General features: G+C 44.9%; 1 protein-coding gene and 1 non-coding gene across 9 annotated transcripts in view; one reads left to right on the forward strand and one right to left on the reverse strand.

Moving 5' to 3' along the window:
- Positions 1-331: 331 nt before the first annotated feature.
- Positions 332-24,061, forward strand: part of LOC118006677 (rho guanine nucleotide exchange factor 37-like) — a 50,592-nt gene continuing 26,862 nt past the window's right edge. For 2 of the 8 annotated variants that reach the window (XR_004678155.1, XM_034999422.1), the window contains exons 1-5: positions 1,026-1,141; positions 12,703-12,761; positions 13,304-13,410; positions 16,332-16,528; positions 17,744-17,867. Coding sequence is in view for 7 of the 8 variants with exons in the window: in XM_034999422.1 (XP_034855313.1) it covers positions 13,374-13,410; positions 16,332-16,528; positions 17,744-17,867 (358 nt within the window). In the remaining variant the exon portion in view is untranslated. Of the gene's footprint in view, positions 414-663; positions 869-1,025; positions 1,142-12,702; positions 12,762-13,303; positions 13,411-16,331; positions 16,529-17,743; positions 17,868-19,096; positions 19,484-24,061 lie in introns of those variants that run through there. The other 6 variants (XM_034999427.1, XM_034999423.1, XM_034999424.1 and 3 more) reach the window with 6 other exon arrangements.
- On the reverse strand, positions 23,492-23,601 carry LOC118006705. The gene has a single exon (XR_004678163.1). It is a non-coding gene; the product is annotated as a U6 spliceosomal RNA (small nuclear RNA).

The raw sequence follows: 24,061 nt of genomic DNA on the forward strand, positions 1-24,061 counted from the left end.
AAACACAAGTAAAATGTTTAGTATAGCGCCTGGCACTTAGGAAGCAATATTACTATTGCTATCACTAATAATAATAAATATTAAGCCCTAATAACAAGAATAAGAATTAGAACCAAGAAGATTTGGGAAAGTTAATCTAGTCGATTCCTCACCCCACAAACAAGGTTTGCCTTCCCTGATACGAAACTTTTTCATAGCAATTTTCACTTTTCCATGTCAATGTTCAGTGTCTGACCACCCTCCCCCTCCCCCCAAGAGGGCGGGGACCTTGTCTGCGTGGGACTCAGGGCCTAGAACATGGTCCCATTTCACAGCAGGGAGAGGGTGGACGAATACTTTGTATCCCAGGACAGGAGCCGGGGGTGCAGGGAGACTGGCGGATTTGGCAAAGACTGCGCTCATGGGAGAGCTGGGTAAGAACCCAGAAGTCCTAGGCAGCGGGCCCTGGGAATGAAATCGAGGTCCCGCCCTAAAATCTGGTGCTTCGAGCAGGGTCACGGATATACAGATTTCAGTGACCCAGAGGTCCACATTCCCACCGGGTGGCCTAAGCGCCGGCCGGTGTTTTGGGGGTGCCGAGTCCGGGCGAGAGGGGGCTGAACGAGAAGGCACGCGTGGGCGCCCCGCCCTCCCCGGCGGCAGGGCGCTCGGAGCCGCCGCCGCTCTCGGCGCTGGCGGCGGGCCAGGGCCACCGCGGGCCGGGCCGGGCCGGGTCCCGGGAGCAGCGAGCGAAAACAACCGGGCCGCAGACCATCGACAAAGGCGCGCGAGCGGGCCGCCCCTTCGCGCCACACGCACGCACGCACGCAGCGCGGGCAGAGTCGCGCCCGCCCGCGCCTTCGGCGGGACCCGCGGCGCGGAGGCCCAGGTGCGGCGCGTGTCGGCGAGCGGGGCGCCCTTCCCGCCGCGGCGGCGGGTCCCCGGCGCCCGAGCTCCGCGCGGCCATGGGGGCGGGGTCGACGGGCAGGGAGGGCGCCGAGGGGCGCGGGTGAGCCGCCGCCGCTCCCGGGCCGAGCGGGGGGGGGGGGGGGGGCGCGGGGCCGCGACGCCCCGGTCCCAGGTGGCGCGGTCGAGCTTTGTGCCCTGGGCCTGACGGAAGTGCGAGCAACCTGATCCAGGTGGGGAGCTAAGGCCCAGAGAGGTAAGGTGGTCTAGAAAAAACTTACTTCTTGCGTCGGTTTGTTTATCCCTGCCCGCTTCGGTGTAGGATTTGGGGTGACTTCTAATACGAACCCGTAGGTTAAAACAATGGGAAAATAAAACAATATTAAAGAATCCTTGCCAAGGAACATATAATTATGACCACGGGCCAGGGGAAAAGAGAAAGGAAATTTGCAGTCCCTATGTTGAGCCGCCTTGGCCAAGGACCCCGGGCAAAGTAGTGTCAAAGCTGGGGACCAGAAGCCTGACTGTCGGGCTCCCCCGGGGCTACAGTGCTCCCTGCACAGTGAGCGCCCCGAACTTGGAGGGGAATGGAGAAACAGCATCCTGCCCACGGGCTTCACCTTCTTGGGATCCTGGACCCCTTAGAAATCTGGGACCCTCCCCACAGACGGGTTCACACATAGCCTTGCACGGTTTCAGATTTGCCATGAAGCATTCTGCTGTAAGAAATGACGGAAGGCTGGCCCTCGGGCTCTTTTAAAGGGAGGCAGGCGGGAAGTACCGGCTGTCAGTCCAGACAGTGTCCTGACCCCTCTAGCTGTGTGATCTTGGACACATCGTTTAACCTCTCCAAGGCCCAGTTTTTTGTGTTTTTTTCCTTTCAAGATTTTATTTAAATTCAAGTTGGTTCATTTATATAGTGTAGTATTCATTTCAGTCCAAGGCCCGGTTTAAGCTGTAAAATAGAAATAAGATTATCTGCTTCATCCTTCAGGTTTGTTTTTGTTTTTTTTTTTTTAAGATCTTATTTATTTGACAGAGAGAGGCACAGTGAGAGAGGGAACATAAGCAGGGGGAGCGGGAGAGGGAGAAGCAGGCTTCCCGCGGAGCAGAGAGCCGGATCCCAGGACCCCGGGATCATGACCTGAGCCGAAGGCAGACACTTAACGACTGAGCCACCCAGGCGCTCCCATCCTTCAGGTTATTGTCATACTTGGGAATGAATGCCGAGCCCAGTGTCTGGCACGTAGGGAGTGCTCAGTGAACGTGCTGGCACTCAGAACCCAGTGGCTCATAGCTGTGCCAGTTAGGAAAGATGATGACCCGGAAAAAATTGGTCTGTCTCTGAAATAAAACACAAAATTTTAAAAATTACAAACATGAAACTATAAAGTGAGCCCTATAATGACTTACAAACGACAGCACAGATGTTGGTGATGATCATCTAAATAAAAGTGCAACAGTGCACCACATCAGTATTTGGCCTAAGGTGAAATGCTGACAGCAGAAGCGACCAAACATTCTAACAAGGACTGTTTATTGGGCCTTGCTTGCCTCTTTTGAACAGAACCAGCACTTGTATAGCTTGTTTTTAAATGAGGGGAAAGAGGAGGGCGTATGTGGGGACCTGGGCAACACCCAGTCTTGCCAGGTGATGGGGGCTCAGCTGACTTTCTGCCAGGGTACAGGAGTTGCTAGCAGTTGGCTCTCATCCCTCTTGGATCAGCAGCTTGTCGTGGTAAACAGAGCCTTGGTTGATTGTGTTCTAGGTCAAATAAATGGCTTTTTATTTAACCAATGGGGGTGTGTGTGTGTGAGTGCTATAACTGAAGCAAAATGGCATTTGTTGAGCTTGATTGTCCAAAGCCTATTGCTTGTTTATTGACAAGCTTAGGAGGTTTTTTTTTTCTTTAAGATTTTATTTATTTATTTGATTTATGTATAGAGAGAGAGAGAGCGCGCGCGAGCGAGCGCACAAAGCGGGGAGGGGCAGAGGGAGAGGGAGAAGCAGACTTCCCACTGAGCGTGGAGCCCTCACTGGATCCCAGGACCCCGGTACCACAACCCGAGCCCAAGGCAGACGCTTAACTGACTGAGCCACCCAGGCGCCCCAGGCTTAAGAGTTTTAAAATCTGCTGATCCAAAATTGTGAGGAGAGGGCCTGGGCAGGTCTACTTGCCTATAAAAAGAACTGCTCTTACAAAATACTGTGTTGTCAGGGCGCCTGCATGGCTCAGTCAGTTAAGCGGTTGCCTTCGGCTCAGGTCATGATCCTGGGGTCTTGGGATCGAGCCCCACGTCCGGCTCCCTGCTCAGCGGAGAGCCTGCTTCTCCCTCTCCCTCTGTCTGCCACTCTGCCTACTTGTGTTCTCTCTCTCTCTCTGTCAAATAAATAAATAAAATCTTTTAAAAAAACCAAAAAACAAAATACTGTGTTGTCTCCTTTCTCTGCCATTTTAGGCTTTGCAAATAGAGTCAGGGAAATATGGCTTAGGGCAAATAGCTGCTATTTAATTTGGGTTAAGACACACTTTACCTGTCTGGTGGGTTACATTCCTCTCCAGGTGTTTATAAAGGAGTTTTTCCTCAGAAACAGAGAATGTGTATGTGTGTGATGTCTCTTGCCCCCTCTTTGCCTCCCCTTGACCCAGTCATTTCTCAACCCAGAGAAGTCCTCTTTCTGCAAGCTCAGTGACTTTGGCAAGTTCCTTCCCTTTCCTGGCTCTGTGGCCTGATTTTGTTTCACATTAACTCTGTTAGAAAGTTGTGGTTTTTTTGTTGGTTTTTTTTGTTTGTTTGTTTGTTTGTTTAAAGATTTTATTTATTTGCGAGAGAGAGAATGAGAGACAGAGAGCACGAGAGGGAGGAGGGTCAGAGGGAGAAGCAGACTCCCCGCTGAGCAGGGAGCCCGATGCGGGACTCGATCCTGGGACTCCAGGATCATGACCTGAGCTGAAGGCAGTCGCTTAAACGACTGAGCCACCCAGGCGCCCTGTTTGTTTGTTTTTTTAAGTAGGCCCCACGCCCAATGGGGAGCTCAACATGGGCTTGAACTCACGATCCTGAGATCAGACCTGAGCTAACATCAAGAGTCAGTCACTTAACTGAGCCACCCAGGCATCCCTGTTTTGTTTATTTATTTATTTTTGGATTTTTTAAAATATTTTATTTATTTGAGAAAGAGAGAGCACAGAGGGAGAGTGTGAGGGAGAAGCAGACTCCGCTGAGCAGAGCACCCAATATGGGGCTTGATCCCAGGACCCTGAGATCATGACCTGAGCCGAAGGCAGATGCCCAACCAACTGAGCGACACAGGTGCCCCTGTTTTGTTTTTTTAAAGTAAGCTCTATACCCATCATTGGGGCTTGAACTCAGGACCCCAAGATTAAGTGTCACATGCTCTACCAACTGAGCCAGCCAGGTACTCCTAAAAAGTTTTCTCTAATTTGACCTTTAGATTCTAAACATTTGTTGCTCCATAGCATGACATAGAGCAAACATACTCTCTTAGGCCAAGGCTCTTCCTTATTTGAATGCAGCCCATGGACCCCTTTCATGTTTCTCCCTCCAGACTCGCTGCCTTCATTCCTTCAACATTTCTTACTAGGATGAGATTAAAAGCAGAATTTCCCAAGAAATTATCTGCAGACTACTTGCATCAGAATCACCTAGTAACAGGGGTGCCTGGGTGGCTTGGTCGGTTAAGCGTCTGCCTTCGGCTCAGGTCCTGATCCCAGCATCCTGGGATCGAGTCCCATATGGGGCTCCCTGCTCAGTGGGGAGTCTGCTTCTCCCTTCCCTCTGCTGCTCCCCCCTGCTTATGCTTGCTTTCTTTCTCTCTCTCTCTGTCAAATAAATAAATAAATAAATAAATAAATAAATAAATAAATAAATAAAATCTTAAAAAAAGAATCACCTTGGGGCTTGTGGAAATATGCTCCATCCCTGACCACCTGAATCAGAATCTTCAAGTGTGGAGGCAAGAATTTGCATGCCTGACAAGTGTTCCCAGTGATTCTTATGCACCTTTGGTTACCTGTGTGGGTGTTGGGGGTGGGGATTGGTAGTGGGGGACTATATACTCCTTATAAATTCCTTATAGTTTGTCTAAATTATGTAATGAGTAAGAGCCTCTTTTGTAATTTGAACAAACCATGATGTCCAGGGAAAACATATGGGTGCAAGTAAGCACTTGAAAAGATGCTCAAGATAATTGGGAAATGCACATCAAAACCACATTGAGATGTCACTTCCTACCTATGAGGACGGCTAAAATTAAAAAGACTGACTATAGCAAGCGTTGATAAGGATGTGGAAGAACTAGAACTTGTATGCACTGTTGGTGGAAATGTAAAATGGTACAACCACTTTTTAAAAGTTTGACATCTTCTTAAAAAGTTGAGTATACACCTGTCATGTGATTCAGACATTTCATCCCTACGTCTGGCTTTATTGAATTAGAGAAGTAGAAAACAACCAATTGTTTATCCAGTGCATAGGTAAACAAACTGTGCTATGTCCCTGCAATTGAATACTGCTCAGCATTAAAAAGTAATGAACTACTACAACATTGATAGGTCTCAAAATACTTTTGCTGAAAAGAAAGAGGAGAAGAAGCCAGACCAAAAAGAGTACATACTCTATAATTCCACTTATATAAAATTCAAGGAGAGTTGCTGTCACTCCCCTGATCTTTAACTTTCTGGTGGCTCTTAAGAGTTGTGTATGATTATATTAGTCCACCTCCACTTGTTATAGTGTCATTGGCAATTTGATCTGCCAGTGTTTATCCATGCCATTCATTCAATTAATTGAGCACCTACCATGTGCTTGATCTAAATAGACACTAGGTAATGTGTTGGTGAATAAAGTAGACATGATCCATAGGGACACCTCGGTGGCTCAGTCGATTAAGCGTCTGGCTTCGGCTCAGGTCATGATCCCAGGGTCCTGGGATTGAGTCCCGCATCGGGCTCCTCGCTCAGCAGGGAGTCTGCTTCTCCCTCTGCCTGCAGCTCCCCCTGCTTGTGTGAGCTCTCTCTCTCTGACAAATAGATAAAATCTTTAAAAAAATATAGACATGATCCTTTCCCTTGTGGAGCTTACCCTTTATTGAATGAACCAGTAAAACAAATAGGATAAGAAAAATAATTACTGGGGGAAAGGAGTGCTTATTTGGAAGGGGAATGGGAATCAGAGAAAACTTGTCTGGGTTTCAAGCAGAGAAGGAAAGCAGTCAGTTTCATGTTTTTGAAACACCATTCCATTCTGTTGCTGTGCATCCAATCAGGACTCTCTTACATTAGTCTGGGAGACAGGTGGTAGAGGTTTAGACTCAGGTGGTCTTGGAGATGGAAAGCACTGAAAGAAAACTGATGGATATTCTTAATCAAACTGGGCAGATCCCAGAGGTTGACCCTGATCAACATTCTTTGAATAGTGTAGTTTTATCAGTTTTTTTAAAAGATTTTATTTATTTATTCGAGAGGGAGAGAGAGAGAGGGCTCAAGAGCAGGGGAAAGGAGAAGCAGACTCCCTGCTGAGCAGAGAGCCCAATGCAGGGCTCAATCCCAAGACACTGGGATCATGACCTGAGCCAAAGGCAGACTGAGCCACCCAGGCGTCCCTAGTTTTATCAGTTTTTAGTTCATATTACTGTCCTATGGTCCCCTCCACCCCCACCCCTAGCTCTCTGCCTCCATCACCCAAGTCTTGCTCCTTAGAGAGACTCCTTAGAAAGACATCAGCACCTTGCTGAGCCAGTTACACTAGCATACAGCATTCTTTTGATCTACTGGCCTAGTTGCCTTTCAGTAAGGGAATGAGGATAGTCTGGTACGACTTGTTACTCTGTTTTTGGTTTTTGCTAACCTATGCTGGCTCCCAGTGATGTCTCTTTCCCTTTCTAAAGGCTGAGGGGCTATCTGTTTTACTCAAATGGCAGTAACCCAGCTCAGAATGGCTAAGGCCAAAGAGGGGTGGGGAAAGAAAATGTATTGGCTCCTAAAAAAATCCAAAGGCAGGGACACCTGGGTGGCTCAGTTGGTTAAGTGTCTGACTCTTGATTTTGGCTCAGGTCGTGATCACAGGGTTGTGAGATTGAGCCCTGTGTCAGAGTCAGCTTAAGAGTCTCTCTCTCCAGGGCGCTTGGGTGGCCAAGTCGTTAAGCATCTGCCTTCGGCTCAGGTCATGATCCCAGGGTCCTGGGATCGAGCCCCGCGTCGGGCTCCCTGCTCAGCGGGAAGCCTGCTTCGCCATCTCCCACTCCCCTTGCTTGTGTTCCCTTTCTCGCTGTGTCTCTCTCTCTGTCAAAATAAATAAAATCTTAAAAAAAAAAAAAAAAAGAGTCTCTCTCTCCCTCTCCCCCCGCTCTAAAAAATCCAAAGACAGTCAGTCTCCATCATGGCTGGACTGAGTAATGTCATCAGGGCTCAATCCTTAGCTCCATTTCTTTGGTGTTAGCTGCATTCTGAGTCAGGCTCTGGTGTGTCATTCCTATTACTTACTATTATCATCATGATCAGCTGTTCTCACCATCTGCTTGAATATGATTAGCCAAGTGTCCTTAGACAATTTCTTGATCCATTGGATCCATGGTAATGCTATCCTTTACAGTTTAATAGTAGTAGTAGTAACAAAAGCAACTGCTACAATTACTGAGAACGTATCTTGTACCAAGTACTCTGTTAGATATTTTACATGGATTATCTTATAAAATTTTATAACCACCCTGTAAAGAAGGTTAATAATTATCCCATCCCAGGAAAGCCAGCCAATTGATTGCAGAATGAGAATTTGAAATCAGGTGTTCTGGGGCGCCTGGGTGGCTCAGATGGTTAAGCGTCTGCCTTCGGCTCAGGTCATGATCCCGGGGTCCTGGGATCGAGTCCCACATCGGGCTCCCTGCTCCTTGGGAGCCTGTTTCTCCCTCTGCTTCTCTCTCTCTGTCTCTGTCTCTTGTGAATAAATAAATAAAATCTTTAAAAAAAAAAAAAAAAAAAAAGAAATCAGGTGTTCTGGCTCTGGGGTGTGGGGTCCAAGACTTCACAATGCCTCTTGAAGTCCCTGTGTAGGGCTAAGAAGAGGAAAGCAAAGCCATCAAAGAGTGTGCCTGTTTCTTACTTTTTCTGAACATCAATCTTAAAATACACATGGCAATCATAGTCGGGGCAGAGCTTTGGAAGTTATTCTTATAATTTTGTCAATCTCAGATCCTTCTGGGTTTTGAGAGTTTTGGAAGCTCTTTGTACAGGACCCTTCTCCTTGACTATTGTATATGTCTTTATAAACCAGGCACATCAGGCAGGACCCCAGTGTGGCCACTCTTCTTTCTATAGGCGTTTCCTCCCTTTGATTTTCTTTTCTTCTTCTTCTTTTTTTTTTTTTTTAAGATTCCTTTGTTTTTATTTGAGAGGGGGGCAGAGGGAGAGGGAAGGAAGAGAATCCCAAGCAGACTCCCTACCGCAAGGCTTGATTCTACCACCCTGAGATCATGACCTGAGCCAAAATCAAGAGCTGGACGCTTAACCAACTGAGCCACCCAGGTGCCCCTAGTTTTGTGTCTTAATTGAGGTGGTGATTACACAAATCTAACATGTGATAAAATGGCATAAAGCAATCATTCACGAAACGTATACCGATGCCAATTTCCTGGTTTTGTTATTGTGCTATATTTAAATAATAGGGAACCATCGGAGGACCCTGGTAAAGGGTGCACAGAAATTCTGGTACTGTCCTTGATACTTCCTGTTGAATAAGTCTATAAGTCTTATACCTGTCTGGAAGTATTTCAAAATAAAAAGTTAAACAAAATATTACATAGCTTAACTTATCCACTATCTTTGCAGCTCTCTCTGGACAAGTACGGCTCAAAAGCCTGGGAGAGCAGGCTGGGTGTCCCTGTTCCATTTCCTGGTCTGGCCTGATAAGGAGGCTTGTCTCAGAGGACAAGCTTGGGAAACGTGGCTTTCCTTGTAGTCCAGTCATGTGCAGTCCTGGGATCTCTTTCATGTCCCATGATGGGCAATTTATTTATTTATTTTAAAAATTTTATTTATTTGTCAGAGAGAGCACAGGCAGGGGGAGTGGCAAGCAGAGGAAGAAGCAGGCTCCCCGCTGAGCAGGGAGCCCGATGCGGGACTCGATCCCAGGACCCTGGGATCATGACCTAAGCTGAAGGCAGACACTTAACTAACTGAGGCACCCAGGCGTCCCCATGATAGGAAATTTAGAACTAAAATCAGTTTAGCCCTCCACTCTCTCTTGCTCTCTCTCAAATAAATAAAATCTTAAAAAAAAAAAAAAAAAAAAAAGACACAGGACTATTTCATGACCACAAAGTTCTCCCTGGTGTTCTTTCTTTCTTTCTTTTGTTTTTTAAAGATTTTATTTATTTATTTGACAGAGAGAGACACAGCAAGAGAGGGAACACAAGCAGGGGGTGTGGGAGAGGGAGAAGCATGCTTCTCACGGAGCAGGGAGCTTGATGCAGGGCTCAATCCCAGGACCCCGAGATCACAACCTGAGCTGAAGGCAGATGCTTAACGACTGAGCCACCCAGGCGTCCCTCCCTGGTGTTCTTTCTTTATAGTCCCACCGACCTGCCCTTCACCCTCACCCCTAACCAGGTGACCACTAATCTGTTCCCTGTCTCTGTAATTTTGTACATGACATAAATGGAATCACAGTGTGTGACCTTTTGAGATTAGTTTTTTTTTCAGGGAGTATAATACCCTCAAGAGCCATCCAGGTTATTGCAGTTTATCAATAGTTCATTCCCTGTTCTTTCTGGGTATTCAGTTGTATTGAATCTACCAGTTGTTTTGGTTTTTTTTAACATTCGCCTGTTTTTAATTTTTTTTTTTTAAGTAGGCTCCACACCTAACATGGGGCTTGAACTCATGACCCTGAGGTTAAGAGTCATATGCTCTACTGACTAAGCCAGTCAGTGCCCCTAAAGCATTCGCCTGTTAAATTCACCTATTAAAACAACATTTGCTTGTTTCCAGTTTGGCTATTACAAATAAAGCTTCTATGAGCATTTGTGGACAGGTTTTCGTATGGACATAAGTTTTCTTTCTCTAGAATAGATGCCCTGGAGTATGATTGCTGGTAAGTGTATGTTTCTTTTTTAAAGAAACTGACAAACTGTTTTCCGGAGCGGCTGTACCACTCTGCGTTCGCACCAGTAATGTATGAGCGATCTCGTTTCTCCTGCATCCTTGCCAGCAGCTAATGCTATATAATATTTTCTTGGTTAATGGCTTTATTGAGCTGTAATTCATATCATATATTTCACCTGCTCAAAGTGGGCACATCAGTGGTTTTAGTATATTCACTAAGTTGTGCAGGCATCACCACAATAAATTTAGAACATTTTCGTCACCCCCAAAAGAAACCCATACCCAGTAGCCCCCACGCTCCATACCCTATCCCTTCAGCCTAGGATCCCAGTGATCTTCTTTTCTACAGATTTGCCTCTTCTGGACGTTTCTTGTAAATCAAATCATAAAATATGTGGTCCTATGTGACTGACTGCTTTGACCTAGCATAATGTTTTCAAGATTCATCCACGTTGGAGCACATAGTACTTCAGTCCTCTTCATTGCCAAATAATGTATAGTATTTTTTTTTAAAGATTTTATTTATTTATTCATGAGAGAGAGAGAGAGAGAGAGGCAGAGGCAGAGGGAGAAGCAGGTTCCCCGCGGAGCAGGGAGCCCGATGCGGGACTCGATCCCAGGACCCTGGGATCATGACCTGAGCTGAAGGCAGACGCTTAACCGACTGAGCCACCCAGGTGTCCCTAATGTATAGTATTTTTAAAGAAATAAAAGTGTGGGGCGCCTGGGTGGCTCAGATGGTTAAGCGTCTGCCTTCAGCTCAGGTCATGGTCCCAGGGTCCTGGGATCAAGTCCCGCATCGGGCTCCCTGCTCCTTGGGAGCCTGCTTCTCCCTCTGCCTCTCTCTCTCTGTCTCTCATGAATAAATAAATAAAATCTTTAAAAAAAAAAAAAAAGAAAAGAAATAAAAGTGTGTTTCTTTCCATTATACAGACTATAAGATAACAAAATGCTATTACAGAGAGAGGTTTTGCTGGGCCTGCTTGGAGGTCTAGCTTGCAATTAACCTAAGGGCAAATTAATGCTATTTTAAATATTTAGCAGTTCTCTATAAAGTATGCTTTTTGTTTATTTAGCAACGGTTCCGAGTAGCTCTCCTGAAAGCCTATTGGGATCTTTCTAGAGAACCTATGCACAGGGTGGTGAGTGTCAGCGACTCAGGCCAGGGACAGGTCAGCAGGCCACAGTGTTCGAGAGCTGGAATAGAGCAGTGCACTAGACAGATGCATTCCGGGATCTTTCTAGGCCCTTTGCTCTCCCCACTCAGTTTACAGATCATCTGATCCACAGTGCTTATGGCCCAGGACAGAAACTTCTGCTGCTACTAGTCCCTCCCAAAGGACCATTTATATATGCAAGTATCATCGGTATTGTGAGGAATAGTGAAGGAACCAGGTGAATGGGTGCTCATCTTATCTCTAAGCGCTTAGTGTCTGGCCAGGAATCTGAGGGCTGGTCCTAAATTACCCTAAATAACCAAGTCCACGTTTGAATGGGATGTGTGCCGCTTTAAATATTAGGAAATACTTTACCCATCCAGAAAAGAACAAAGAACAATGAAACAAATATCACGTTCTTACCGCCTATCTTTGTTTAATTTTAACATTTTTGCCCGATGTGCTTCATTATTTTTAAGCAAATAAAACCTCTCCTATATTCAGTAATAAAAAGGAAGGAACTATTGATACATGCAACAATTTACAGGAATCTCCAGGGCATTATGCTGATTGAATAAAGTCAGTCCTCAAAAGGTTACACACTGTAATGATTCCGTTCACATACGTTCTTGAAATGACCAGATTATAGAAATGGAGAACAGATTCCTGGTGGCCAGGGGTTAAGGATGGGGTGGGGATGGAGGGAAGTGGGTGAAAAGGCAACATGAGGGATCCTTGTGATGGAAATGATCCCTATCTTGCTTGTATCAGTGCCAGTATCCTGGCTTGTGAGATTGTGTTAGAGTTTTGCAAGATGTTACCATTGAGGAAATTGGGTAAAGGGTACATGGAACCAGTGTATTATTTATTATAACTGCATGTGAATCTCTATCTCAAAATTAAAAATGTAACTCAAAACAAAACAAAACATCTTCAGATGCCATTAAATCCCTTTTGATATGTCCTCAATTCCATTTCTCTGCTTCCCTTTCCAGAGGGTGCTACCATCCTGAATTTATTGTTAATCATGTCCACAAAATTTTTAATACTGGTGCTCCATATGTATATATCTCTAAACACTATCTAGTATTGTTTTACGTTTTATTTATTTTTTTAAAGATTTTATTTATTCATTTGAGACACAGAGATAGAGAGAGAGAGCATGAGCAGGGAGAGAGGCAGAGGGAGAGGGAGAAGCAGGCTCCCCACTGAGCAGGGAGCCTGATGCGGGGCTCGATTCCTGGACCTGGGATCATGACCTGAGCCGAAGGCAGACGCTTAACCATCTGAGCCACCCAGGCGCCCCTGTTTTACATATTTTGAGTTTGAGAAAATAGTATTCTACTCTATCTACCTTTCTGGAACTTCCCTTTTTTTTCTTTACAGTGTTTGTCAGGCTACCCATGTTGATACATGATTTTGTAGTTTGTTCATTTTCACTGTTGTTGAGAATTCCATGGTATGGATATATTACAAGTTAATAACCCACTCTCCTGTTATGGACATCTAACTTGTTTATAATTTCCTGTCGTTATCAGCAGTGCTGCAGTGAACATTCTTGTCTCCATTCCTCATGTATCGGTGACGTTTCTTAAAGGTAGGATATATCTAGGAGTAGAACTGATTGGCTTGACACTGTGAGCATTTTTAACTTTTCTAGTTATTGCCAAATTGCTCTTTGGAGTGGTTGCAACAAGTTACATTACCATATCCGTACATGAGACTTCCTGTTCATTACAGTCTCAGCAACATTTTTATATTTTGTCAATTTGATGGGCATGAAATGGTATCTCACTGTGGTTTTTTTGTTTTTGAAAGATTTTTTTAAAAGATTTATTTATTTGAGAGAGAGAGCACGTGCGAATGCAGGGTAGAGGGGCAGAGAGAGGAGAGAGAGTCCTGAGCAGACTCCATGCTGAGCGTGGAGCCCAATGCTGGGCTTGATCCCTTGATCCTGAGATCACAACTTGAGCCGAAACCAAGAGTCTGACTCTTAACCAAGTGAGCCACCCAGGTGCCCCCACTGTGGTTTTACTTATTCACATTTGCCTAGTTATTAGTGAACTGAGCATCTTTTCATTTGTGTATTAGCCATTTAAATTTCTTCCTTTGTCAATTACCTGTCCATACCTGTATCAGCTGGAGTTTAGTTGGAGAGAACACAAGGCATTCTGTTTTAACCAGAGTTGGAGGCTCAGCCGACAGCACCATGCAGCCGTCCCTCCATGTCTTTAAAGAGCATGCAGGTACCATTGTTTGTTGAGCTTTTGGTTTAGGTATTGTTTGACCTTCTGCTGCGGAAGATGAGAATTTAGTGGGTTTTTTACTCCCCCTCTACAACACATATATGCCCCTCCCATTACCCTATTCTCCCAGTATAGTTATACATAATACTGTTTAGATCACTTGCATTATAATGTATGTAAATCGTATTTATAACTGAACCAGGCAGTAACATACAATTACTTGTATTTTTTCTACACAATTTTTTTAACAATTGTTTTGTGTTTGTTCGATGGTTTGTCTCTTAGTTTTGTATGTATGATCTGTGTGATTATCCCTAAAGATGTACCATATTCTTTACCAATTCAATAAATCTGTTCTCAAGACGTTCTAGCACCTTCTGAAATACTGTAGACTGCTTGCCATCTGCCTGTAGCCAACGGTCAATCCTAGGATTTTCCTTCCCCTGTCTGGGGATTTCCTTGGCCCCTCTCACATTAAATCACCAGTCCCCTGTACCCTATGTCTTCCTCTTTCCTATTTCTTTATTTTGGTGGAGCACATTCTCCCATAGTTTCCTGAGAAGAGGAACATACAAAGTTAAATTCTCTAGGCCTTCAAGGTTCGGCAGTTTCTCCTCAATGCGTCTAGGTGTGGATTTTTTAAAAACTTATCCTGCTAAGGACTTGTACTTCCTGGATCTAAGAATGCATATTTTTTATAAATTCTGGACAATTCTTACTCTTATCTCTTTGAATATTGCCTCTCCTCAGTTTCTTTATTCTTGCCTTCTAGAATTCAGATTTGATGCATGAACCTTCTTATTTCAGAATCCAGATCCCTTAAACTCTCTTTCATATTTTCCATGCGTTTCTCTCTGTTTAGCAGTCTGGATAATTTCTTCAGATCTGTATGCCCTTTTGCTATTTCTCTTTTCTAGATATCTGTTTAATCTGCCTATTCAGTGTTTAATTTCAAGGGCTTAATTTTTAATTTCTATATGTTCTGCTTAGTGCTTTAAAAAATCAAAATCATACAGGTCTTTATTTTTTTTATAATATGGGGTTTTTTCCCCTGCTTATTTTAGTTTTTACCTGATAGTTTGACTCTGATGTTCTTGGGGTCTAATCCTGCTCATTGCTGTGGAGTTCTTGTAATTTTGGATTGCAAACTCATCTTCAGGACACAGGGTTAGCTGCTGGAGACATTTTATTTCTATGAGCATGCAGAGTAGCATTAGTCCAGGACTGTTCTTGTTGATTTCTCAGCTTTGGGTTACCTGGGCCACATGTGTAGTATCAATTTGAACCTAAAACCCAGTGAGGGCCAGCCTGTTTTTATGAATTTTCAGAGGGGACTTTTTGTCCTCATGTAGGACCCAAGCCAAGAGGACTTCATCTTCTGTGTGAGTGGGGGACATTTTTTTTGATTCACCATTTCATTGGAGTCTTTGGGGGCCCCAGTTATCTAAAGAAGCTTATCTCCTGTTCCTGCCTGAACACCTGCGCCCAAGTCCCTGGTTGCCTGAACTTGGCGATGCCCTTTTCCCTGCCCACCCCTCTGCTCCGGGCCCCAGCCACGTCCGCTCAGCTGCTCCTGCTCTGCTTTCCAGTTCTCTCTGTTTGGGGACCCTGCTATTTCCTTTCCTCTCTTGCAAGCCCTGCTGGGCTATGAAGAGGAAGTTGGTTATACCTGATCCAGCATGTCTAGGATGTTTTGTAGCAGGGAGGGTTTTCAGGCCATGTTGTCCACAGTACTGTCACTTGTACTTTTAAGCCTAGAGATAAAGGGGTTGTGGGAGTTTCAGGGACGGGAAGTCCATCTGGCTGGGAGTATCAGGAAAAGGAAGGGAAGATGAATGTCCAAGGGTAGAGACATGGGAGGGGGCCCAGCAGGTGCAAAAGCACAGAGGCAGGAAATGACCATGCAGGCCTGGAGGAAAACATGTAGCTCTCTTTGGCTGGAAGATGGTCTGTGAAGGGAAAATGAGCTTGGAGCCGGACCACAGAAAAGCAGGGAGCCGTTCAAGCCTCACAGCATGGAATGCCAAGGTCAAAAGCTTTATCTCAGGGGGCGCCTGGGTGTCTCAGTCGGTTGAGTGTCTGCCTTCGGCTCAGGTCATGATCCCAAGGTCCTGGGGCCGAGCCCCACATTGGGCTCCCTGCTCAGCAGACAGCCTACTTCTCCCCCTCCCTCTGCCTGCCGCTCTGCCTATCTGTGCTCTCTCTCTATCTCTCTGTCAAATAAAATAAATAAAATCTAAAAAAAACCTTTATTTCAGGAAGTTTAAGCTGGAAGCACCTCCAGGATGCATGGGCATGGGTGGCAGCAAGAGGGAGAGGGCTTTAGACTTGGAAAGGTGCTCCTGGAGGCTGTGGAAAGAGCCCAGGGGATGGGTCGTGAGGCCTGAGTGGGGTAGTGGGGGTAGAGAGAAGGGAACCCCTGGGAGAGAGGGTGGGAGAGACTTGGCTGAACCAAATAAATCTGGGTCAAGAGCTGGGGGAAAAATAGAAGAAAAGCTAGGCAAGCACATTATCTGAATCCTGGAAAATGTCAACAATTATGAGCCGTGTTCTACCTTTTAACTTTTTTTTTTTAAAGATTTTATTTATTTATTCATGAGAGACAGAGAGAGAGAGAGAAGCAGAGGGAGAAGCAGGCTCCCAAGGAGCAGGGAGCCCGATGCGGGACTCGATCCCAGGACCCTGGGATCATGACCTGAGCCGAAGGCAGACGCCCAACCGTCTGAGCCACCCAGGCGCCCTGTGTTTTACCTTTTAAGATTGTTCAGATACTGCCCACAGATGCTAATACACAGTTCATTTTGCAGTGTGCAAGCTAGAGATGTTTTTAGGCCGCTTGATGAGTAGTTGTCTTTGGATTAGAGACAGCGTATTCCAGTAGATCTCCCGGAAGTGAGTTGGGATGTGTTTGCCTTTCCTAGAACCTGCTGATATGGCTGAACCTGGGACTGATGAGCCATCCTCCAGGACAGGGAGTCCCGACGGAGAAGGCCGGGTCTCTGGGGAGAGACTGTTGCTGCATCAGAGGCTGGCTGTCAGGGAGCTCATTGACACTGAGCTTTCCTACCTGCACATGCTCCGCCTCTGTGCCTCCGACATCAGGAGCTCCCTGCAGCAGGTATTGGGGCTGCACATAGCTTCCCGTAATAGGGGCAGACGTGGGTCCTGGCTTCTGAGACCCCACATCTCTTCCAGGGGCAGGCTTGATAGAGGGGAAGGTGTGGTGGTTGGAAGTCACCTGTATATAAGCCAGGGTAGTTCCATTTATTGGCCATGCAGCCTTCAGCAAGGCCTTTAACACATCGGTGCCTTAGCGTATTCATCTGGTAAATGGAGAGAGGAATAGTCACCTCAGAGAATTAAGTGAGCTAATGGATAAAGTAGCCCTTTATCAAATTTAGAACAGATTGCTTAAACTGACCTATATTCTAATTGTCTCATTTAGGAGATGGCAACAGGAAGAAGTTATCACTATGATGGGTTTTTACATCTTTTTTTTTCTCCTCATTTCAAAAATAACACAGGCTCTCTCTATAAAATGTAAAGTATCCCTTAGCATGTAAGCTCCATTAGGGCAAAGACTGTTTAGTTCAATATAACCCCAGTTCTGGACTCATAAATCAGAGACTTCAATTAGCGTTTCTTGAATGAATGAAGGGAATACTCAAGTAGGAAATGTGGAAGGTGAATGTCCTCTCATATTTTACCCTCCAGAAATTAGGATTTTTCTCTATAGGCATTAAACAAACAACTACAGATTGTTATTTATTCTAACAAAAATAAGAGCGTACTCTAGAGATTTTTCTACAGTTAGGTTTTCCTACTTGATTGTGCATCCAGGATAGTCACACACACACACACACACACACACACAATCTCCTGTATACACACACGCACATATATAGATGTCCTGCAGTGGTATTGCCAGTTTATAGTAGCTGGAGTTCAGAATACATCTCAAGGTAATGGTGGTGGGTGCCAAGTATGTCATAGCTGGAAGGAAGTCCAGCTTTCCACCCTAATATGACAGACAGGGAAACTGAGGCAAGAAACATGATGGCTGCCAGCAGATCTAGGCTAAAACCCCAGTTCAGCTTTCATTCCATGCTGAGCCCTCCGTCTCTTCCTCTCTTCTTGTAGAGTAATGAGAACACCTAATTTATACCTAAGTTATAAGGTTTTTCAAAGCCTTGCAAACATTCCACTGGGGCAATCTGCCCAGGAGTAATAGGACCCTGAAGGTGTGAATGTTCTGGACTGATCTCCAAAGCCTGCAAATAAAGTCACTCTTCTCAACTCCCAGAGACTCCTATGGTTTCTTTGTTCCTTCTAGCTGCCCCAGGGAGATCTGGATGTCCTGTTCTCAAACATCGATGATGTCATCGAGGTGAACAGCAGATTTCTTCATGATCTGCAAGAGACAGCATCCAGGAAGGAGGAACAAGTGCACTTGATTGGTGAGCAAAGACAAGGCCATGGTCAGCCCTGGATTCCCATGGAATTGTCCTCAGCATGTGGGCATTGCTGCACTGTCCCCAGAGTTCCAGGGAAATGCAGCTCAATGGGAGTTTGTTTTGGGGAATCTCTGAAACACAGCATGTCAGAGCCGGTAGGACCCTCAAATAATATCCAGGCCCATCCCATCGCTTTACAGAAGAGGAGACCGGGGCCCAGAGACAAGGAGGGACTAACTGGTCAGTGACCCTGCTGAGCCTTTAGTTATTTACTAAGCTTAGTTATGTACTGAGCGTTGCCAGTCATTATGCTGTGTGCTGGGGTCACAGCATCAAGTGAGTCCAAGTTCTCATTCTTAAGGCTTGACAAGTTAGAGAGACAGACAATAAACAGATAAACGAGAATTTAGGTAATAATTTAGAATTTGAAGAAAAGAAACAAATGTAGTAACCTTTGGGCATGAGAGTAGTCCTCCTAAGAAGGGGACATTTGAACTGAGACCTGAATATTAGGAAGGAGACAGCTATGGGATGTGGAGGGAGAGCAGAGAGAATGGCTATGCAAAGGCCCTGAGGCAGGGATAAACCTAGAATGTTTGAAGGACAGACAGAAAGAAGTCTAGTGTCACTCCAGGGGAGTTTGTGAGGGGATTGTGTTAGGAGATAAGATGGAAGAGGTGGAGAAGGACCAGATCATGTAGGGCTTTCTAGACCATGGTAAGGAGTTCAGATTTTATTCAGAATGTGGGGAGAAACTATTGGACTGTTTTGAGCAGGAGAGCGATATGGTACCATTTATGTTTTTGATGACCTCTTTGGCTGTTGTGGACAGTGGGTTGTGAGGGAATGGCAAGCACGGAAGCATGAGACCCGCAGGGGCCTTACTGTCACCCCAGTGAGCGATGGTGGGAGTGTCCTCATTCTGGAATGGTCAGGAGGACCCTCTGGAGCATAAAGGAGGAGGGACGTGTGGGTATAAACCTCACACCTGTGTCCCTCAGTCTCTTCTCACTTGTTGCCCTGGGTCACTTGACAGAACCTCAGGGTCAGGGTTTTTGAGTGGAGTCAGTATATGTGCTGCCGAAGCGAGCACTTTTTGAGTGGAGTCAGGCAGGTAAGGTGTAGGGGTGCCGAGTAGAGAAGGGGAGGAGGAGGGGAGGGCACCCCGCACAGGGCCCACCCAAGTTCCCTGGCCTTTACATCACCAGTCTACCCTTTCTGAGACATGAATGATGATGGGGATTAAAAATAGCAAGGACAGATATTTTTTAGACAGCCCACTTTCTGAGTGTTTGCTAAATGCTTAGCACTGTTCTGATGTCCATGTATTAACTCATTTCATCCTCACAACAACCCTGAAAGGTAGATGCTGTTACCTCATTTTACAGGTGAGGACACGGAGGCACAGAGCGGAGACGTGACCTGCCAAGGTCACCCAGCTGGTGGCAGAGCCAGGATCTGAGCTCGGCCGTCGGTCCCCGTAGCCAGTGCTGTCAGTTGTGGACTGAACAGCTTCCATGGAGTAGAGCCTGTGTGTTACGTGTTTATTATTCCCTTGAAAATAGAGTTCCTTATTGAAACAGCAATGTGGATGAGTCACTGTTGCCTATACAAGTCAGGTGAACACAAAATTAACAAGAATTCTCAAGGGGAGAAGCAGACTCATCACTGAGTGTGGAGCCCGATGCGGGGCTCCATCCCAGGACCCTGGGATCATGACCTGAGCCGAAGGCAGATGCTTAACTGACTGAGCCACGCAGGCGCCCCTGTCAATGAATACTTTTTTAGTATCAGTATGTCCCATGCAACATTTGGGACATACTTATACTAAAAATGTATTCATTGTTTAACTAAAATTCAGTTGTATATTTTTTCGCCTCTAATTTGGCAGTCCTATTTCCTGACCTTCATAGAGTCTACAGAAAATAGCCTCCTCATCCTCTGCCCCTTGTGGTTAGCCAAAAAGAGGCACAAAGAATCCACATGGCTCTTCTCTTTGGTACCCTGTGTGCTGGGTCAAGACTGCCCTGGCTTCTGCCAGCTCTGTATTCCTGATCCGGCCCCCATGCCTTCCTATGCAAGGAAAGCCCTTCTCCCAATCCTGTAGCTCCAGCATTTTAAAAGATTTTTGGACCTCAGGCATGGCTGTCTTTTTTTTTTTTTTTTAAGATGTTTTATTTTTATTTGACAGAGAGACACAGCGAGAGAGGGAACACAAGTAGGGGGAGTGGGAAAGGGAGAAGCAGGCTTGCCGCTGAGCAGGGAACCAGACGCGGGGCTCCATCCCGGGACCCTGGGATCATGACTTGAGCCGAAGGTAGATGCTTAACCGACTGAGCCACCCAGGCGCCCCTAGGCATGGCTGTCTTTAACAGGCTTTTTTTCCTCCCAGGTGACTTAGGTCCCTTGTCCTTTCGAATGAGTCCAACACAACTCTGACATTCACAGGCGTATCGACCCCGGGTTGTCTCACCAGAAGGTACCATGGTGCAGTCCAATAGAAATGTAATTCGAGCCACACATTTCATTGAAAATTTTTGAATAGCTCCATTTAGAAAATTAAAGAAGCAGGTGAAATTAATTTTAATGATATATTTGATTTATCCCAATATGTCCAAACTAATATTTCAACATGTAATCAATATAAAAATTATTCATGAGATATTTTACTTCTTTTTTTGTACTAAGTCTTGGAAATCCAGTGTCCTTTATACTGACAGCACATCACAGTCTAGATTCTCATATTTCAAGTGCCCAAAGGCCACGTGTAGCTGGTGACTACTGCATCTGGGCGGTGCGGGTCTAATGGTTTGGAGTCTGACTGGCAAGGCTCTGCCACCCACCAGTTCCTTCGTGTCTCTGAGCCTCAGTTTCTGCCTCTTTGAAACGTGCCAGCCGCGACTCTGAGTAACACGGACTAGCTCTTTCATTCTCACAGTGCTGTGACTTGTTGATTACTATTATTACTGTCTCTATCTTACTAAAGAAAAACCGGAGGCTCAGAAAAGTTCAGTAATTTATTTCCTCAAGGTCACACAGCTTGACCAGGCAGAGTCAAGAGCCCTAACTCTTGACCAGCTTGACTCTCTTTCTCATCTTTCTGATTCCTCCCAGCTACAGGTATTCTTTTGATGCCGAGAGTAACTTTTCCACTACTGTGACTTGTTTAGCCTGGTCTGTGACCATAAGGCAAGAGGAAAAGAAGTACTGGGTAGCTGCAAGCTGGACCACACTGGGCTGCGCACCATCCCATGTGTCCGACGGGGTCTGGTCCAAGTCAGAGGCCAGCCTGTAGCTTCAGCAGGCAGTAGGGTCTGCTGGGTGTCCTGTGGTCCACAGCTCCCCACCCCCTTTGGAATGGCTAACACATTTCTCTTTACCCTCACCACTTCCCCCTGGATGGACAACCAAAGACTCTTATGGATAGTTGAGGTAGTGTTCTAACAGCCATTCCTGTAACCACTTTTGACCCCTAGTTTAGTCTCAACATAGTATAGATCTTTTTTTTTTTTTTAATTAATAGACTTTGCTTTTTAGAGTGCTTTTAGGATTACAGACAAAGTCAGTAGAATGTACAGGGAACTCTCATATAGTCCCACTCTCGGTAAACTCATAGAAGTGGAATCATACAATATTTGTCCTCTTGTGTTTGGCTCTCACTTAGCATAATGTCTTCAAAGTTCTTTTTAAACTTTCTTAATCTTAAAGTAATTTTAGATTTATAGGAAAGTGGCAAAAATAGTACAGAGGTCCTATATAACCCTTGATCTAGCTTGCCCTAACTTTAACATCTCAGATATCCATCGTACAATTGTTGATACCAGGAAATTAACATTATTGCAACACTATTAACTCTAAAGACCTTATTCACATTTTGCCTGCTTTCCTACAAATGTCTTTTTTCTGGCCCAGGATCCAATCTAGGTTACCACAGTTCATTTTATTGCATGTTCTCTTGGCTTCTTTAGTCTGTCTGTCTTTTGTGACCATAACACTTCTGAAGAGTCTGAGCCAGGTTTGTAGTATATCCCTCAGTTTGAAGTTTGAAGTTACTAAAATTAAAATGATTTTATAGATTTTATAAAAGTTTATGTACGATCTATATTTTATAAATTATAAAAGGGCATATTTTATAAACATTTTATATATCTATAAAATTAAAATTATTTTCATTCTTAAATTGACATTGTACATTTTTGGCAATATAGCCACTGTCCTGTCCTTCTTAGTGCCTCAGAACAGGGGCACGTGATGTTGCTATATGTTATTACTTAGAATAATGTTAATTTTGATCACATGGTTGATAGAAGGTAATATCTTCTGTGTTTTTCCACTATAAAGTTACTATTTTTCCCACTTGTTATTAATAAATAGCTTATGGAGAAAAACTTTGATATTATGCAAATGTCGTAATTCATCTCAAACTTTTACCCATTAGTTTTAGCATCCATCAGTGGTTCTTGCCCGCAATAATTATTACTGGTATTCTCATGGTAATTTCAATTTCACTTATTCCTTCTACCTTTATTTATTTTTTTTTTTAAGATTTTATTTATTTATTTGAGAGAGAGAGTGAGAGAGAGAAAGAGCACAAGAGGGGGGAGCAGGAGAGGGAGAAGCAGACTCCCCGCCGAGCAGGGAGCCCGATGCGGGACTCGACTCCGGGACTCCAGGATCATGACCTGAGCCGAAGGCAGTCGCTCAACCAACTGAGCCACCCAGGCGCCCCCTTCTACCTTCATTAATTGCAATTTTTCTATAAGCAAGAACTGTCCCTTCATGCCCATTCATTTGTTCAATTATTTATTTATGACGCTATGGACTCTTAAACATTTACTTTATTCCATGAGTCAGAATCCAGTACTATCATTATTTATTTTCTTGTTCAAATTGTACCAGTGTTGGCCATTGAGAACTCCTTCAAGTTGGTTCCTGTGTCCTTTTGGTATGCCTCCAACAATTTTTGAGCACATTCTTATTTTCTGACACCACAGAATGTTCCTGGCTCATCTTGTATTTCCCTGCCCCATCCTTGGAATCAACCATTTCTCCTAGGAGCCCTGGTTCCTGTTTGGGGGGAATGGTATTTAGACACCAAGCTCTAGGCTGTAGGTGTGCTCTTTGTCCCTGGGATGTCATTGTTCCTAGGCCCTCTCAGGTAATAGAGCTGGGAAATACACACACACACTAATGTATGCCTATACACTTATCTACATTTCTTTCTATATCTATCTATCTATCTCTGTATTTATATATTTAAAAACATGAGCTCATACTGATACCTACAATTCCAGTCCATCCAATCCATGCTCACTTCTCATCCCTGCTACCCTATCCCATTCCCTCATTCTTTCCACCCTATCCCATCCACCTGCTGCAGGTAACCAATCTTATAAATTTCTGATTTAAAAATATGGAATGTGGGGCGCCTGGGTGGCTCAGTTGGTTAAGCATCTGCCTTTGGCTCAGGTCATGATCCCAGGGTCCTGGGATCAAGTCCCCACATCAGGCTCCCTGTTCAGTGGGGAGCCTGCTTCTCCCTCTGTCTCTGCAGCTCCCTCTGATTGTGTGCTCTCTCTTTCTCTGTCAGATAAATAAATGAAATCTTTAAAAAATAAATAAAAAATAAAAATTTGGAATGCTTCACAGATTTTTACCTATTATTCTTGTGAGGGGATCACACTAATCTTCTCCATATTATTCTAACTTTCGTATATGTGCTGCTGAAATTGAGCACTAGAGTGATCGATTTAAAACAGAAAGCAGATCATCCCTGCCCAAACCCCTCTGGTTGCTTCCTGACACCATTAGAATAAAATCCAAACACTACTCCATCTTACCTACCTACTTTGAGGCCCTGTGTGATCTGTCTGCAGTTTCTTCTTTATTTTCTCTGCTTTGTGCTCTTGTTTACTCTGCTCTGGCTATTCTTGCCTTCCTGCTGTTGCCCTTATGCCAAGTGCGCTCCTGCCTCAGGCTTAAAGCCCTTTGCATTTTCCTTCCATTGGCCTGGAGTGCTGCCTCCACTCTGCATGCCCAGGGCCAGGTACTTCTGGTCTCTGATAAACATGCACATCTTCATGGAGGCCTTCCTTACATAGATCTTCTACTTTCTAATGCTTTGTTTTGATTCTTGGTATCATCACATTCTGACATATGTAATGTATTTACTTATTGTCTGGCTTCACCACGAGAAC

Source organism: Mirounga leonina, unplaced genomic scaffold, assembly GCF_011800145.1.
Source record: "Mirounga leonina isolate KUSES-001 unplaced genomic scaffold, KU_Mleo_1.0 Mir_98, whole genome shotgun sequence".
Lineage (NCBI taxonomy): Eukaryota > Metazoa > Chordata > Mammalia > Carnivora > Phocidae > Mirounga > Mirounga leonina.